Source organism: Athene cunicularia (genome assembly GCF_003259725.1).
Source record: "Athene cunicularia isolate RWA chromosome 13 unlocalized genomic scaffold, athCun1 chr13_part1, whole genome shotgun sequence".
Taxonomy (NCBI): domain Eukaryota; kingdom Metazoa; phylum Chordata; class Aves; order Strigiformes; family Strigidae; genus Athene; species Athene cunicularia.
Window position 1 is genome coordinate 5682631 of NW_020799117.1, and position 13721 is coordinate 5696351.

The 13721-nt window shown below is 48.9% G+C and overlaps 1 protein-coding gene across 2 annotated transcripts; it reads right to left on the reverse strand.

The window, feature by feature from the left end:
* Positions 1-356: 356 nt before the first annotated feature.
* Positions 357-5267, reverse strand: LOC113485121. 2 transcript variants are annotated; one of them, XM_026858034.1, is made up of 3 exons: positions 5069-5266; positions 3115-3342; positions 357-3060 (listed from the first exon to the last, which is right to left on the reverse strand). In XM_026858034.1, the coding sequence occupies exons 2-3, from the start codon at positions 3338-3340 to the stop codon at positions 2351-2353; spliced, it is 936 nt and encodes a 311-aa protein (XP_026713835.1). In that variant the 5' UTR covers positions 3341-3342; positions 5069-5266; the 3' UTR covers positions 357-2350. The 2 variants fall into 2 exon arrangements, with proteins under 2 accessions (XP_026713835.1, XP_026713834.1); XM_026858033.1 differs by having other exon boundaries at positions 357-3342; positions 5069-5267.
* Between the last annotated feature and the right edge of the window lie 8454 nt (positions 5268-13721).

Here is a 13721-nt window from a genome sequence, read left to right on the forward strand (position 1 = left end):
CACAGTGTTGAGCATCAGCTGCCAAAGCGGTGAGGTGGGAAGGCCCTTTTGTGCCTCTGCTGTGAGGATGAATATTTTAGCTACAGCGCTTGTCCCAGGGGGACCTGCCGATGCACAGCTTGGCTGGGTTTAAGGGAAGCAGTTGACTGGGTCCTGGGCATGGAGGGCCTGACCCTGATAAAACAGAAAAGCTTTGCAAGTCATTGAATGCGTGGGGAAAGAGACTGGGAGCTGGCTCACTTGGTGACCTGGTGGGGTGAGAAGGTGTTTGGGTGCGAGTCACAAGCCCACGTGCCGTGGACCAGCCCTGCAGTGAAAACAATCACCCGTGGCTCTGCAGTAATGGAAACAGCAGCTTGATGTAATGGTTTTATTTGTTTGCTCTGTCAAAAGCAGCGGTACATGCAGTTGGCACAAGACTTTCTAGGCATTAGTGTCATAAATATTCACATGGAGAGAAATTAAAATGTCAGCAGTGCAGTGAAGGACAAACATCACTTAAATCCCAGCATTGACCTGAGAAGGAAGGGAAAGGTGTGGAGGAGGCAGAGCGGGCTGGCACCTCCCCAACTCAACTCTCTCCATCAGCTCTAATAAATGCTGGAGCCACCTTCGCTTTTGTTCTTGCTGTGTGGTTAGTTCAAAAACGAAGATGAGACGCAGTTCAGCTCCATAGCACTAATGAGTTTCAACAGGAGAAAAAATGTTTGAGGTAAGAGATGTGAGAATGAGAAGCAGAAATATGCTCACCTTTTGATCCTCAAGTGTATTTACACTCATGTTGGTACTGAGCAGAAGTTGCCTTCTGATTTAATCTGCTCGAGGGTGGTTTGGAAATCGCTTGTGAGCATTTTTATAATTGCAAGTTTCCAATGGTATTTCCCATCGTAGCTGCTGTTGAACAAACAGCCTGGTCCCTCTGCTCTCTTCTGTGCCAAAAGATTTATTCCTAGTAGTAGTAATAATAATTAGACTAGTATTGCTTTGCAGTTTTCTCACCTACTTCTCTTGGCTGGCTACGGAGAGTGCTGTAGCAGACGCAGGTACGTGAGGCTGCTCTGGCTGTAGGAGAAAGCGCTGAGGAGAGACACTTTCTCTGGACGGAGATGTCCCCATGCAGCAGCAAGGGACGACCTGGTGTGTGCTCACCACACCCCGCTGGCATCTTCCAGCAATGCGGGAATGCTTGTCTTCCCACAGACATCCCATGTAGCACTAACGCCAACTGTATTGTTTCATATATGTTATGTGCCGGATGGTTGTACCACACTTACACTGTGGTTTTTCTCATATTTCAGTCTCACAGCACCAGGCAAAGCATCGTTAGCATGGTCAGGTAGATGAGAATACAGAAGCACAGATATGAAACCCAGACATTATTATTTTACATTCAGGTCCTGTAACCACCAGCCCAGCATCCCCAGGCTGCCCCTCAAAGCTGCTCTTGTGCCACTGAGCTGCTGTTCGAGCTCGTGGTGCTGCTGCACCCATGCAGCAAACTCTGAGGGTGCCCACGGTGTGCAGCCTGGCTGGGGGGGGTGGTGACAGGGCAGAGACCAGCCTGATACCTGTTCTTTTACAGCTGGCATCGCAGGTGGTTACAGCTCCAGGACAGCCGTGGCACTGGCACGGCAATGCCCACCCAGGGCCTCTCTCCCAGCTCTCCTCCTGCTGAGGGTAAATCAAGAAGTAAAGGTAACAAGGTTGTGCCAGGGTAAGCAACAAGCAAATCCGCTCCCGGAGGAGTTGTAATATTGTCCATGTTGCCCTCTAGAAAACCAAGACATTATTATTTTTTTAAAATATTTCTTTATGCTACTGCACTAACAGGTGACCTGTTCAGTGGTATTCTGGTGTCGATGCAGTGATCTATACTGGGTCTCCTAGTAAAGGTATACGTCAGAGAGAGCACATTTAGTCTGTCCAAGCATCGGCCAAAATGTTCCTTTCAGAGTAACCGTACCAAGTGTGAGCAACATCTGGCTGTGCAGCATTTGGTGGAAAACACCAGTGGTTTGATGTTCCCGCAGATCACTTCTCCTCCAGAACAGATGGGGTTTGTACTCTCGCCAGCTTGTCTTCATGCTCAGGGCAGTTCTAGGCAGTCGCTGGGGGTAGATGCTTTATGAACTGTTGCCTTTCCAAAATGAGAACTAATTGCTGTTTCCTTAGTGAATGAGAGTCTGAATTGTCCCTTTGCCTACTGATGAGGGATATGATGGGTCACAAAAGTCTGCCTCATTTGCATGCACATTCAAGCCATGTTTTCTGTGTAAGGACTCCAGGGAGAGCTTTTAGAGCACAGGGTGGTTATATCTTGTGAATAAAATTATTCTGAGCAGCTACTTCTTCACACTTCAGCAATGGCTGGGAGCAAACAAGCTTTTACCTTTGCTTCTTTCCAGATGCATCTGTGCTCTGAAATCCAGTTGTGGATCATGGCTTTTTTAGGTACCTGGAAACACTCAGAGTATCTCTGCTTAGTGAGGACATCACCCATTACATTTTTGTCACAGTGAGAAGTTTTTCTCCCTTTTTCTTCGGTGCCTGCTGTACTGAACAAATAACTCTGCCTGCTTACAGAGCAGTGCAAGGCTGGGTTACCTACTAGCTTCCCTCCAGCTGGGGATGGGGATAGCTCTTCGCTGTTAATGAAAGCAGGGCCGTTTTCTTTCTGACTGCGGTTACTCCCTAAAACTGTTCCCTCTTCCCTTCTGAGATACCTCAGCTCTGAGCAGACTGCTTCTTTCTGCACTGGTCTGGGGGAGGGAAGCCTTGGAAAACCAAACACTTGTGGAAAATTGGATTTCCCTGTGGCTTTTTCTTTCATGGCTGGGGGATGAAGTTCGCTGTTGGGGGCAGAAGAGTTGCACCGTGCGTAACCAGTGCCGGAGCTTTTGTCATACAAAGAAGCCTTGGAGGAGCAGAGCTTTCCCGCATGGGTGTAAATCTGTGCCAGGGGGTCCTCTCTGGACCAGAAGTCGGGTTCTTCAGGTGTGACTTTTCCTGGTGGCACCATATTTGAGATGAAATCGGTCAGTTTACATTTTGACGTTTCCAGCTGTGTCCCACCAAGGGATGGAGACCATGGCACGTCTTCAAGGATCTTCAGGGTCTTTCTATCCTGAAGCTTACGGCTGCTTTCAGGAAGGCCCGGGAAGGTGGGTCTGGCGAGGTGGCAGATGGACTGAATGTAATCATCGCTGGAGTACGAGTCTGGGCTGGCTGCAGTGCTTCCAGTGCGTTTCATGTTGCTGGTTGAATCTTCCATTGCTTCCTCATAGGTTTCACGTATGGTTGGGAGAGGCTTTGAAAGACTCAATCTTATCCGGGGTGCCATGGCTGCAAAGAACAGACCAGATGTGATCAGCATGTGAAAGCCACCTGCAGTGAAGAAATTCTGGACTTGTTTTTGTAAAGTCCATGCTACCTGAGCCACCCAATGTTCTCCTGCGGCAAACAGTGGTTTTTACAGAACCTGCATTTTAAAGGTTTGTTGGCAGTACCCTTACATCCATGGCTTCATACAGAGCCCATATATACAAAAGAAGACAAGTATTTAAATGCAGTAGAAAATAAAAGGTTTATTAAAGAGGTCAGCTCCTTTCTGAAGCAATGCAAGGGGTCAGCAGCTGAAGTGGTGTGGGGCAGGTGCAATGTCCATGTTGTAGCAGCAAGGGACAAACTATGCTCCTCATTTAACACTTGGCTGGTCTGTTCACTGTAACAGTGCTCTGACTTCAAGTTGTGTCCGAACAGGCAAGAGCTGATCTCAACAGGAGAGGAGCCAACTTACCCCTGTGGGGACCATCACGTAAATAAAGTGACATTAGAGCTGATCTCTTCCAGAAGTTGTGGGTGATAACGTACAGTTATGTTCATTTTTGTCTCTGCCAGTGTTTCATAAATGTAGTTATGGAGTGGTAGATCCTTCCCTGAATGCTTACCTAGAGTCAGAGGGATTTAATTTATGTCCTTTATATTCAAATAGTTATCCTCAGTTCTTTTTAGGACAGATTTTCATCACACTGCTCCCACTAGTCAGGTAAACCTTTTTTTACAAATATTTCATGTTGCAGTGTTTGCTAACTGTGTTGATATTTTTTTCCTCAAAATACTCTCCGCTGTGCTTTGCTTATATTCCCTTCTGGCAGAGATGACCACATAGCTCAGATCCTTTTTTTTTTTTTTTTTTTTTTTACTATTCCCCCCCCCCAGTGGAATTTGTATGTGAATAATCTGCCAACACAATATAGCTTTGTTATGTGATTAAACACAAAAGTGCTTTGCCAGCTATTTTAATGCCGTGCTTGGCATTGCTGCAAATAAATCTGGCTTTGTTGAACCTCCCTGCAAAGCTGCAGATCACATACGGAGCACAAGTGAGCAGCTTGCACTGAGCCCAGGGCAGCGCTCATGGGGTGTCCATCCCTCCCCGAGCTGCTGCTGGCTTTTACTGGTTTTCATCTCAGGTGCTACTGGTAAAGTCAGCCAAGCTGGGATTTGCTGACCTGAGAGCAGGAGATGTTTGTTTTAAACCTTATGGCCTTTTTATTTCCCCTTCTTTATTCTTTTTGCTCCTTTCTTCTAATTTCTTTAAGCTTTACAAAGGTGACTTGCTTCTCTGCCTGTCCTCCCTCCCCTTGCCCGAGCTCGCCGGTGTCAGGATCTGGGCCTGCTCGCGCTCCGGTGTTGAGGAGGGTGGCCGGATGCTTCAGAGAACGGGCATGGGCACAGCGTGTTAACTTATGGCAGTGCTAATCATTAACTAAGTCCTGTCAACGTGCCCTTCCTCCAGACGGAAAATAAATCACCTATTTACAGTAAAACTCTTCTCACGGGATGGATTGGTTCCAGCCCGGATGCGATCCCCTCCGCCCCGAGCACTGCACCAGCATGGCCCTGCTCCACGCCGGGGTCACCTTCCTGCGCGTCCAGCAGCCCCCAGAGAGCGCGGACCCCCCTGCCCTCCCGGCCATGCCCGGAGCATCACCGCTGCGGCCACCCCAGGGATACCCGGGACACAGCCCATGTCTGCACCCCGGCTTTTGCGAGGGCCTCCCCTTACCTGTGCTGCTGCTGGTGCAGAGGGACGGGTGGCTTTCAGCTCCCCAGGCTCCCACGTCTCTCCCTTGCTCTCTCCCTCCCTGTTTTCAGTGCAGAATATGTGCTGTCTAAAACTAAACCGTGCATCAGGCTCCCTGCCTCCAGTCAGCTGATTCGGCTGCCTGTTTTGTTGCTGTTGCTAAATATAGTCGGCTGTCTGCCTGCCCTGCCCGGGAGCCCGCATCCCACAAATCCCGCGTGGCACTGGGACAGCAAACGGCTGCCCTGTGCCCAGCGGGACGGATGGTCCCTCACAGATCAGCTGCCCCTGTGCCCAGTGGGATGGATGGTCCCTCACAGACCAGCCGCCCTGTGCCCAGCGGGATGGATGGTCCCTCACAGATCGGCTGCCCCTGTGCCCAGCGGGATGGATGGTCCCTCACAGATCGGCCGCCCTGTGCCCAGCGGGATGGATGGTCCCTCACAGATCAGCTGCCCCTGTGCCCAGCGGGATGGATGGTCCCTCACAGATCAGCTGCCCTGTGCCCAGCGGGATGGATGGTCCCTCACAGATCCCCGCTGCCCGAGGCCTCACCGTGTCTCTGCTTGGGGAGCGCGGGTGCTGCAGGAGGGACTGCCCGAGCTCTGAGCTGGGGGGTGTGAAAAGAGCCGTAGGACCATCACAGCTCGTTGCTGAAACGGGAGAGGGGGGCCCCCTTAGATTTTGGGCTGCTTTTGTTCCTTCTCTGTCTTATTTCACAAGCAAATTTGTGCCACTTTGCCAGGTTTGCCCAAGACAGCAGGGGGGTGCTTGCAGCATCGTTATCACTGCTCTCCTTGCTCCCAGCTCCCAGTTTTGCACCAAGCTGTACATCCACTCTGGAGGCACAGCGGCCACCGGCCCCGCCACGGCACTGCCAGCCTGGTCCTCTCCCGGGCTCTGCACCCCTAAGCCCCCACTCCCCGCATCACTCCCATTTGTGTTTTGTGGAGCTGGCACACACACACACACCCCCAAGCCCACCCAAGTGCATTCCCGAGAATTGCTTTGCCAGGAGCGCTGACAGCGTCCGACCCTGCGGGTCCCTGGGCACCAGGGATTTCTGTTTTCTGGGTTATTAACATGCTGCAAACTGATTGCAATTCTAGTATAACCCCACTACACCGCTGTAGTTTCCCTTGCAGCATATGTTGGGTGGGGAAGTGAATAGTTATTTTGCAGCAGAACCTTCCTTCTGCTTTTATTTCCCAATACCCTCCCCAGAGGGAGCATCGAAAGCTGCTGTTTGTTACCAGGGAATAGTCACGCTGCACAACAGCTCCGTGCGACCAAGGCCAGAGAGCGAGACTGCGTTTTGGAACCTTGCTGCTCCCCACACTACCTGTCCTGAGCTGCTGGGAGAGACAGAGAGAAAAGCAGAAATCTTAGACTGAAAATCACCACTTTACATTTAATGCAAATATTCCCAGTGTTACTGGCGGTCAGGCTGGGACTGGCTTTGGATGTTGATTTGGATACCGAAGCCCATACTCATCATCCAGGTTCTTTCTTTATCACCAGTGGAAAGAAATAGGCAGCTCAAAAGACTTGTGCATCCCTTCAGGATATGGTTCAAAGCAGAGGTTGTTTGCTTTCTGGAGATAGCCATTGCTTAGCATTTAAATATAAAGGTGTGCAAGCTTAAGCTGTTTGTCTGGACCTCTGCTGCCAAGCAGCTGAAGTTAGCTTGAATAACCCTCAACCTTCATGCATTAAATTTGCTAACAGCAATGATCAGCTGGGATCATGCTGTAGTAAAATTTAGCGCTTAGATTTCTCCTTCTTGCTTGCAGGCACCACAATTACCATCAAACGGAAAGAAAACCCTCAGACCCCAGCTACTCTAAGCAGCTCAGTATAAAGCTTGTGAAAACCACGTCATGAGGAAAGTCACTGATCTGGAAAATGAGTTCTGGATGTGCGGATGTGCATGGATACGTTCTCTTCATAAAACTTTTCAAGATGATTCCCCTCTTCTGGAAAGTCCCTCCTCCTGGCTGGAGACATCTTCTTCTCAAGGGCTGCATGGTCTGATGGAGCAAGTAGGACCAAGGTCGTGCAAGGTACCAGGTTGGCCCTGGCCACCACACCTGGGCCAGCAGTGGCTCCTAGAGCAGCTGAATTAGTCTCAGGGTTGGGTTATCTGGTGTCTAACAGGGTCAGGGCCCCTCCTAAAGCTTTTCCATCTCACCATCTCTCTGAGTGGTTTTGGCAGAGGCTGGTGGGACGTGGCAGCCTCCCCTGGGAGAATGGAGCTGCAGAGACCTCGCACCCCGCACTGAGAAGCTGCCCAAGAGCCTCTACAGTGATCAAGGTCCTCACAAAATGTGATTAGGTAAGGTGTTTCTTCATGAAACTACACTAAAAATATGGGTTTGCAATAAAAATCCCTTCTGTCTGTTGAAATTAGTTTCTTCCAAGGCATCTGGTGTTACTGTAGGAAAATCACATTTATTCGAATCATTGGAATTACTCAGATAACCCTATCAACTTTTTTACATTCTTGATGATACGTAGATTAAAATACAAATTTAAAAATACCAGATACAGCTTTTAAAAGTAGCTATCATTATCCAAACGTAATTTACAGCAATACCTCTTTGGTTTTTTACCTCAACCACAGCCATTCAGTTTTCTCTTTCATCAAGTGGTTGCTGAAAAATGTTAATTAAAAAAAAAAAAAAAAAAAAAAAAAAAAGCACCTTTGAACGCTTGTTTGTCTCTTCACAATACTGCCATAGGCTTCTTCCGAGCACTTCTGAGGCTGGCTCTGGTTAATCCATCCTGGTCTCCTGTACTTGTATTCCCCTGAGAGACCAGGGTGAATCAGCATTCCTGAGTGCATGAAAACCAAATGGGATTAACAGCAAAAGAAAACAGCAACAGCAGCAGTGGCAGTGCCCAAGCTGCTGAGGAAAACACGAGTTATTAGTTCTGCAAGGCTTGATTATCTGAGATCTAAATGTTGTAGAGTTATTTTTTCTGTTTGTTAGCTTTTTTTTTTTTTTTTTTTTTTTTTGTGTGTGTGCTTCCAGTTTTGGGGAAAGCCTTGTATTCAAACAATTTAGCAGAGTTGCGCAAGTGTAACAGGCACCTCTCCTCTGGGCATTTTTGAAGCTTGGTGATGTTCGGATAAACAAACCAATTAATCTTTGGGAGCCCACTTGGATACCAAAGTCAATTCCCATTTTGGGTGTTCTCAGAAAAAAATACTCTTAATGCCAGATGGGGGCTCTGGGATGGCGCCAGTGCTGCTGGCTAAAGTCAATGTTCACCTGATGGGGGCACCAGCCCTGCCAAGGCTGCCTCATAAATAACTTTTGCTTTGGAATATTGCAAGGAATATTTATTTGGGGGGAAAAACAAAAATCACCTTATGTTTTCCAAAGTAATGAATCTGTACAGAAAAGCCCCTCCAGCCCGGTTTGGCACACTGATGCCCCCACGAGGGAGGTGCCACCCTGCTCTCATGCCAGTATCTAAAAACATGTCAGAGATTGCTAATGCCAGGCTTTGCTATTGTGTCAGCCCTTGGCAGGGACGGGGTTAGTGCAGCCCCGAGCACCTCCACACCCCATTTCAGAGAGCTGCTTCTCTCTTGCATGTTTGTTCATTAAAAGATCAGGGAAGGGAAACAGTTTGACCAGATTTATGCCAGATTCCAGATGATTTGTGTTTTCTAATTATATCTCCCGGCCTGTTAACCTCCCATGCATTACAGCAAGCAGCCCCTATGGTACACAGCAAAAATATTCCCGTGAAACATTAATGAGCTGTTTTCATATTAACTAGACGGAGCTGGGTTAGAAACATCGCACCCACAGCTGTTGCCCTGACTGCAGCTCACACGGTAACTGGTGGTGGCTACTTGTACAAACACTCCAATTGATGCACGCAGATTTTTCTGGAAATTACCAGGTATTTCTTGGACTTTCGCAAGCGAGGAACCAGTTGCTGCGAGAGCTGGGTTACTGCAGCCCATCAGCATTTAGCACAAGGCTTGTTTGCAGGAGCTCAGCTCCCAGCCAGCTGGGAACAGGGGTGGAGTCCTTTCGGGAGCCTTTGAAAAGTCTGGGAGTGATTTAGGCGCTCAGTTTCCTTGGGATTTCAATTACGCCTGGAAAATAACTCCAGGGAGCCATTGCCGGGAGTTTCTAGGCCGTGCTGGTGTCATGGGTTCAGCAGCCCAGCTCTTATCTAGCCCAGTGCTCCCCAGTGGGATGGGGAGGAGAACTGAGAAAAAGTAAAATTTGTGGGTTAAAAACAGTAAAATAACGAAAATAAAATATAATAATAATTTTAAAATATAATAATAATAATAATAATAATAATAATAATAATAATAATGAAAAGGAATATAATAAAAGAGAGACAGAAATGCCAAGAAAAGACAAGTGATGTCCAGTGTGATCGCTCACCACGCGCTGACCCGAGCAGCAACCAGCCCCCCTGGCCAAGTCCCCCCAGTTCATACACTGAGCCTCACATCCCGTGGCTGTGCAATAGCCCTTTGGCCAGCTCGGGTCAGCTCTCCAGGCCATGCTCCCTCCCAGCTTCTCGTGCACCCCCTCGCTGGCAGAGCATGGGGAACGGAAAAGTCCTTGATTTAGGATAAGCGCTACTTAGCAACAACTAAACCATCAGTGTGTTATCAACATTATTCTCACACTAAATCCAAAACACAGCGCCCTACCAGCTACTGGGAAGAAAATTAACTCTGTCCAAGCCAAAACAAGGACACCAGCACAGACTTTTTTTTTTAAAGTATTTTGAAGTCTCAGAATGTGTAAACTGTGGTGGCTGCTCACTGGCAACTTCCCCTGGGAATCCAGCCCAGCATATTTATTTGAAATAATACAAGTATTTTTATTTATATTATTACTGGTCTGCATAAGGTCACATTGTATATTCATATGTATGTATTTTCCATACATCATTTTAGATTATAGAAATGCACATCCAAACGCAAACGAAACACGCGACCACCCCAAAGCTCCTGAGCACGGATGCAGTTCCAGCTCTTTGATGCCCCCCACGAAGAGGCTGGGCAGCTGAGCGCTGCCGATCACAGCCGGGCTGGGTGAGGACGCTGCGCTGCCAGCCCCTGAAAGCCTTCTCCCACCCATGGAACACCCCATGATGCCACCAGCCCCGGGTGCCTGATGGAACCCAGCCGGGTGGCTCAGGGGTGCCAGCAGTGGCCAGAAAGTCTGATAAATCTGTGCCAAGGGGAGCAGTGAGCCAGGCAAATGCTGTTACCTATTACAAGCAGCAAGCTGTGTCCTGCCCGTCAGGCCTTGCAAGAGAACCGCGCTTCGCTTGCGTGGCTCCTTTCCAACCCCCCTCTGGCATGGCTGGAGGCAGGGAAAGGGCTCTAAACTTGCCCTGCTACCGATCCAGCACTCCTTGTGCTGAAAATAAACCCAGACGAACCATGGTCAGAGTACAAACGCGCTGTGCAGAAGAGTGGGTGGCAGCTCAGCTCCCAGGAAATCCACGTTTGCTTCCCTTTGCTCTGAAGACCTCAGCTGCACAGAAGTCTGGCTTTAATTCTTCAGGCCCTGGGATCTCCATCTTTTAAATACAGAGATCAATTTTATTTTGGAAGCTGTGCCAGTCAGCCCTGCAGACCCTCCCAGCACAACTCACAAAGGACACAAACAAGTCAAGTAAACCTGCTGTAAATTACTTCTGTTGCATGAGAGTTTAATCACGAACAACTGCAGGAACACCCCAGTCACTTGCAAACAGAAAACAGATCCCATTTTGATGAATAAATGATTTGTTACAAACTGCTCAGCGTTTGGCTGCTAATCCAAGCTGCCAGCTCACCCAAGACAGGTTCATCTTCCCGCAGCTGTTACATTTCTTTAATAAAAGGGCTTTGCCTGATTTAAAAAAAAATAAAATCACAAGACCAGTTCATGATAACCATCAGTGGCAAACCCTGCAGTGTTACTAGCTTCTCAACTTTCTGTTATCAGCTGGAGCTGGGCTGTGTTTAGCTGCCCTAAGAAATAACATTCCCAGAAAAATAATTCTTGAACTGTTTTCTGTGGTTTGTGTGGTGGGGCTGATCATGTCTCTATTTCTCCACTGCTGCTGCTGTCTCTCTCTCTCTCCTCCAGGCTTCATGCTTGTTCTTCAGACCAGCACAAAAGCATCTTCAAACACATCCACGCTGTGGTGGGGACTGAGCTGAGCAGTTTTACTCCATCTGGTCCTTCCTCTAGCCCCAGGATGCAGAGAGCCCTTCTCACCAGATCGAGGGTTTTTTTTTCACCCTGGTGCCGAAGTCCAGCGGCTGTTTCATAATCGTACTTCTTGTACCGTGCCACCATCTAGTGGTAACTCAACTATCAACTCCGCATCCGGAGAAGCAAAGCAGCCTGAGTGGATCCTCCATCACCAACCTGCCAGGAACCCCAGTGCTGCTGGTGTGGCACAGATGCAAAGTGCAATTTCATCGCCTAAGGCTGGTGGGAGCACTCTGCTGATGAAGCATAAAAACCAGCACATTAAACTATGATGAGGTTTCTCCCACATGTGTCATCCTGCTCTGCTTCTCGCTGTAATGAGTTTTCAGACACGCGCTTGCACTTGGTGTGGTTCTGTGGCTCCATCGCTTCCGTCCCTGCTCAGCTTTGGAAAACTGCTGCTGAGGGAGGAATTGTGGAAGGGTGGTGGGGAGGGATGGCAGGGGAGAGCACAGAAGAGCGATGCATGCGCACACACACATCCACATGCACACAGCTCCAGCAGCATTTCCCAGGCATCCAGCCCCATAAGGGCTCAGCACCATTTTCTGAGCCCTGCGAGCAAAGCCAGGGCTTGAGCCAGCAGTGCTGGGGGCCGGGGGTGAGTGGCTGGAAACCACCCTGTGCCCCTGCCACTCTGTGAAGGGCTGGTCCGATTTGCACGGTGCTTTGTAGGAGCTAAATTCTTCAACCAGGATAGCTACTTTTCTGGCCTGGAATTGCTCATTGAACTGCTTTGTTTTGTTTTGTTTTGTTTTTCTTTTTGTTGTTCCAGAGAGCCCTCAGCAGAGCCTATTGTGGGATCTGCTGAGTGTTTGCTCGTTTCTGCACCACAAAGCTCTAAGTCCTTCTCCCAAGACGACTATTTGCCCAGGCAGGCTCTGATTTACCAGCAAAGGTTTCTTGCTCTGCCCACACTACTTCTGACTGGTGTTAGTGGGATTGCAAGTGCATTGGGGGTGTGTGTGTGTCTCTGCTGGGAAACTTCATCCCTAGCCATCGCTCCTGTCTTTGCTGAACCTCCGGATAATGCTGCAGCACCTGTGACTGCCTATGCACCAGCAAGGGATCCCCTTGCACACGGGGAAGGAGAGAACGCATCATGGGTTAACTCATGGTTAAGTTAAAAGTCAAAAAGCTGATCCCCTGAATAATGCCCAACCTCCTTACAATCTCAGCACTGCAGGGCCAATTTTATTTCTTCCTAGGCCAGAGCAGTGATTCCCATGAAGGCAGCGGGGTGTCCTCCCAGCACATCTTCAGAATGAAGTCCTCAGGCACAGAAAACAGAGGTTGCAAATGCCGAGACCCATTTTGCAGTGCAATGCATGGTTTTGGCAGTCAGCTTGGCGCTTACCATCCATGATTCACACATTCATGTACAGAGCCAGGAACAGGCGAAACACGAATATTTGGTGTTTGTGGATGCCACAGGAGTCAGATACTGTACAGATAACCTTTGTGTGAGCAAGATAGAGCATTCTCCCTGCAACTTCTCTCCTTTAGGATAACTTTTCCTTTCCTTCCACTTGCCAGAGAGCTTCTGCTTTAATGCACACACTGCACTGAGCTGGGTAAATGAATCCCAGCTAGTGATGTACTCAGTGCTGTTAAACCCGCTGTGATCCTGCACTCCCTGCAGCACCAGGCTTCTTAGAAGGAATTTGTTATCTGCAGTGAGATCGGAGCCTGGCCACTCAATTTTGGGGCATAAGCATAACGTCTTCACCTGGATGAGGGTCCTGGAGCAAACACTCACGGGGCTGTTGGCGAAGGATGGCTTCCCTGGCTCATCCAGCCCCACAGCAGGTACCCGCTTCCATCTTCAAATACCCTTGGAGAAAGAGGTGTTAAGCTGTCGTGGGCTTTCTGAAGCAGTGACAGTCCCCTAGCAGGGCCCAGGGGACAATCACAATATTTTCCCCTTAGAAATTAAGTAGATTTTAAAGTTAAAATACTTCTGCCACTTCCCTTTGCATTTGGCATCACCCCCACACCAGGGAAATGATGCTCAGGAGCTCTGACACCCGGAGGGGGCAGAGCTGCCCCCAGAGGACCGCGCGCGCGTGTGTGTGTGTGTGTGTGTGTACGTCTGTCTGGGCTCTCACATGGGCACCAGTTGTTGCCCAAATCTGAAGAATAAGGGCTAAAAAGCTGATGTAGGCCGGGAGAGGAAGAGATGGCCTCCTGTAATTGTCATCTTTAGGCATTTCAGACACAGAGAGGAAGACCAGGGTGGGGGAGAGGGGTGCTGGGCATGTGTGACCCCACCGTGGGTGTTTCTCATGTCTGGGGTATGGACATGAGACCCTTTCTTTGGTCACTCTAAAAAAAAAACCCCTCAAAATCTTTGGGTTGGAAAAGCAAAAGCCAGTTAA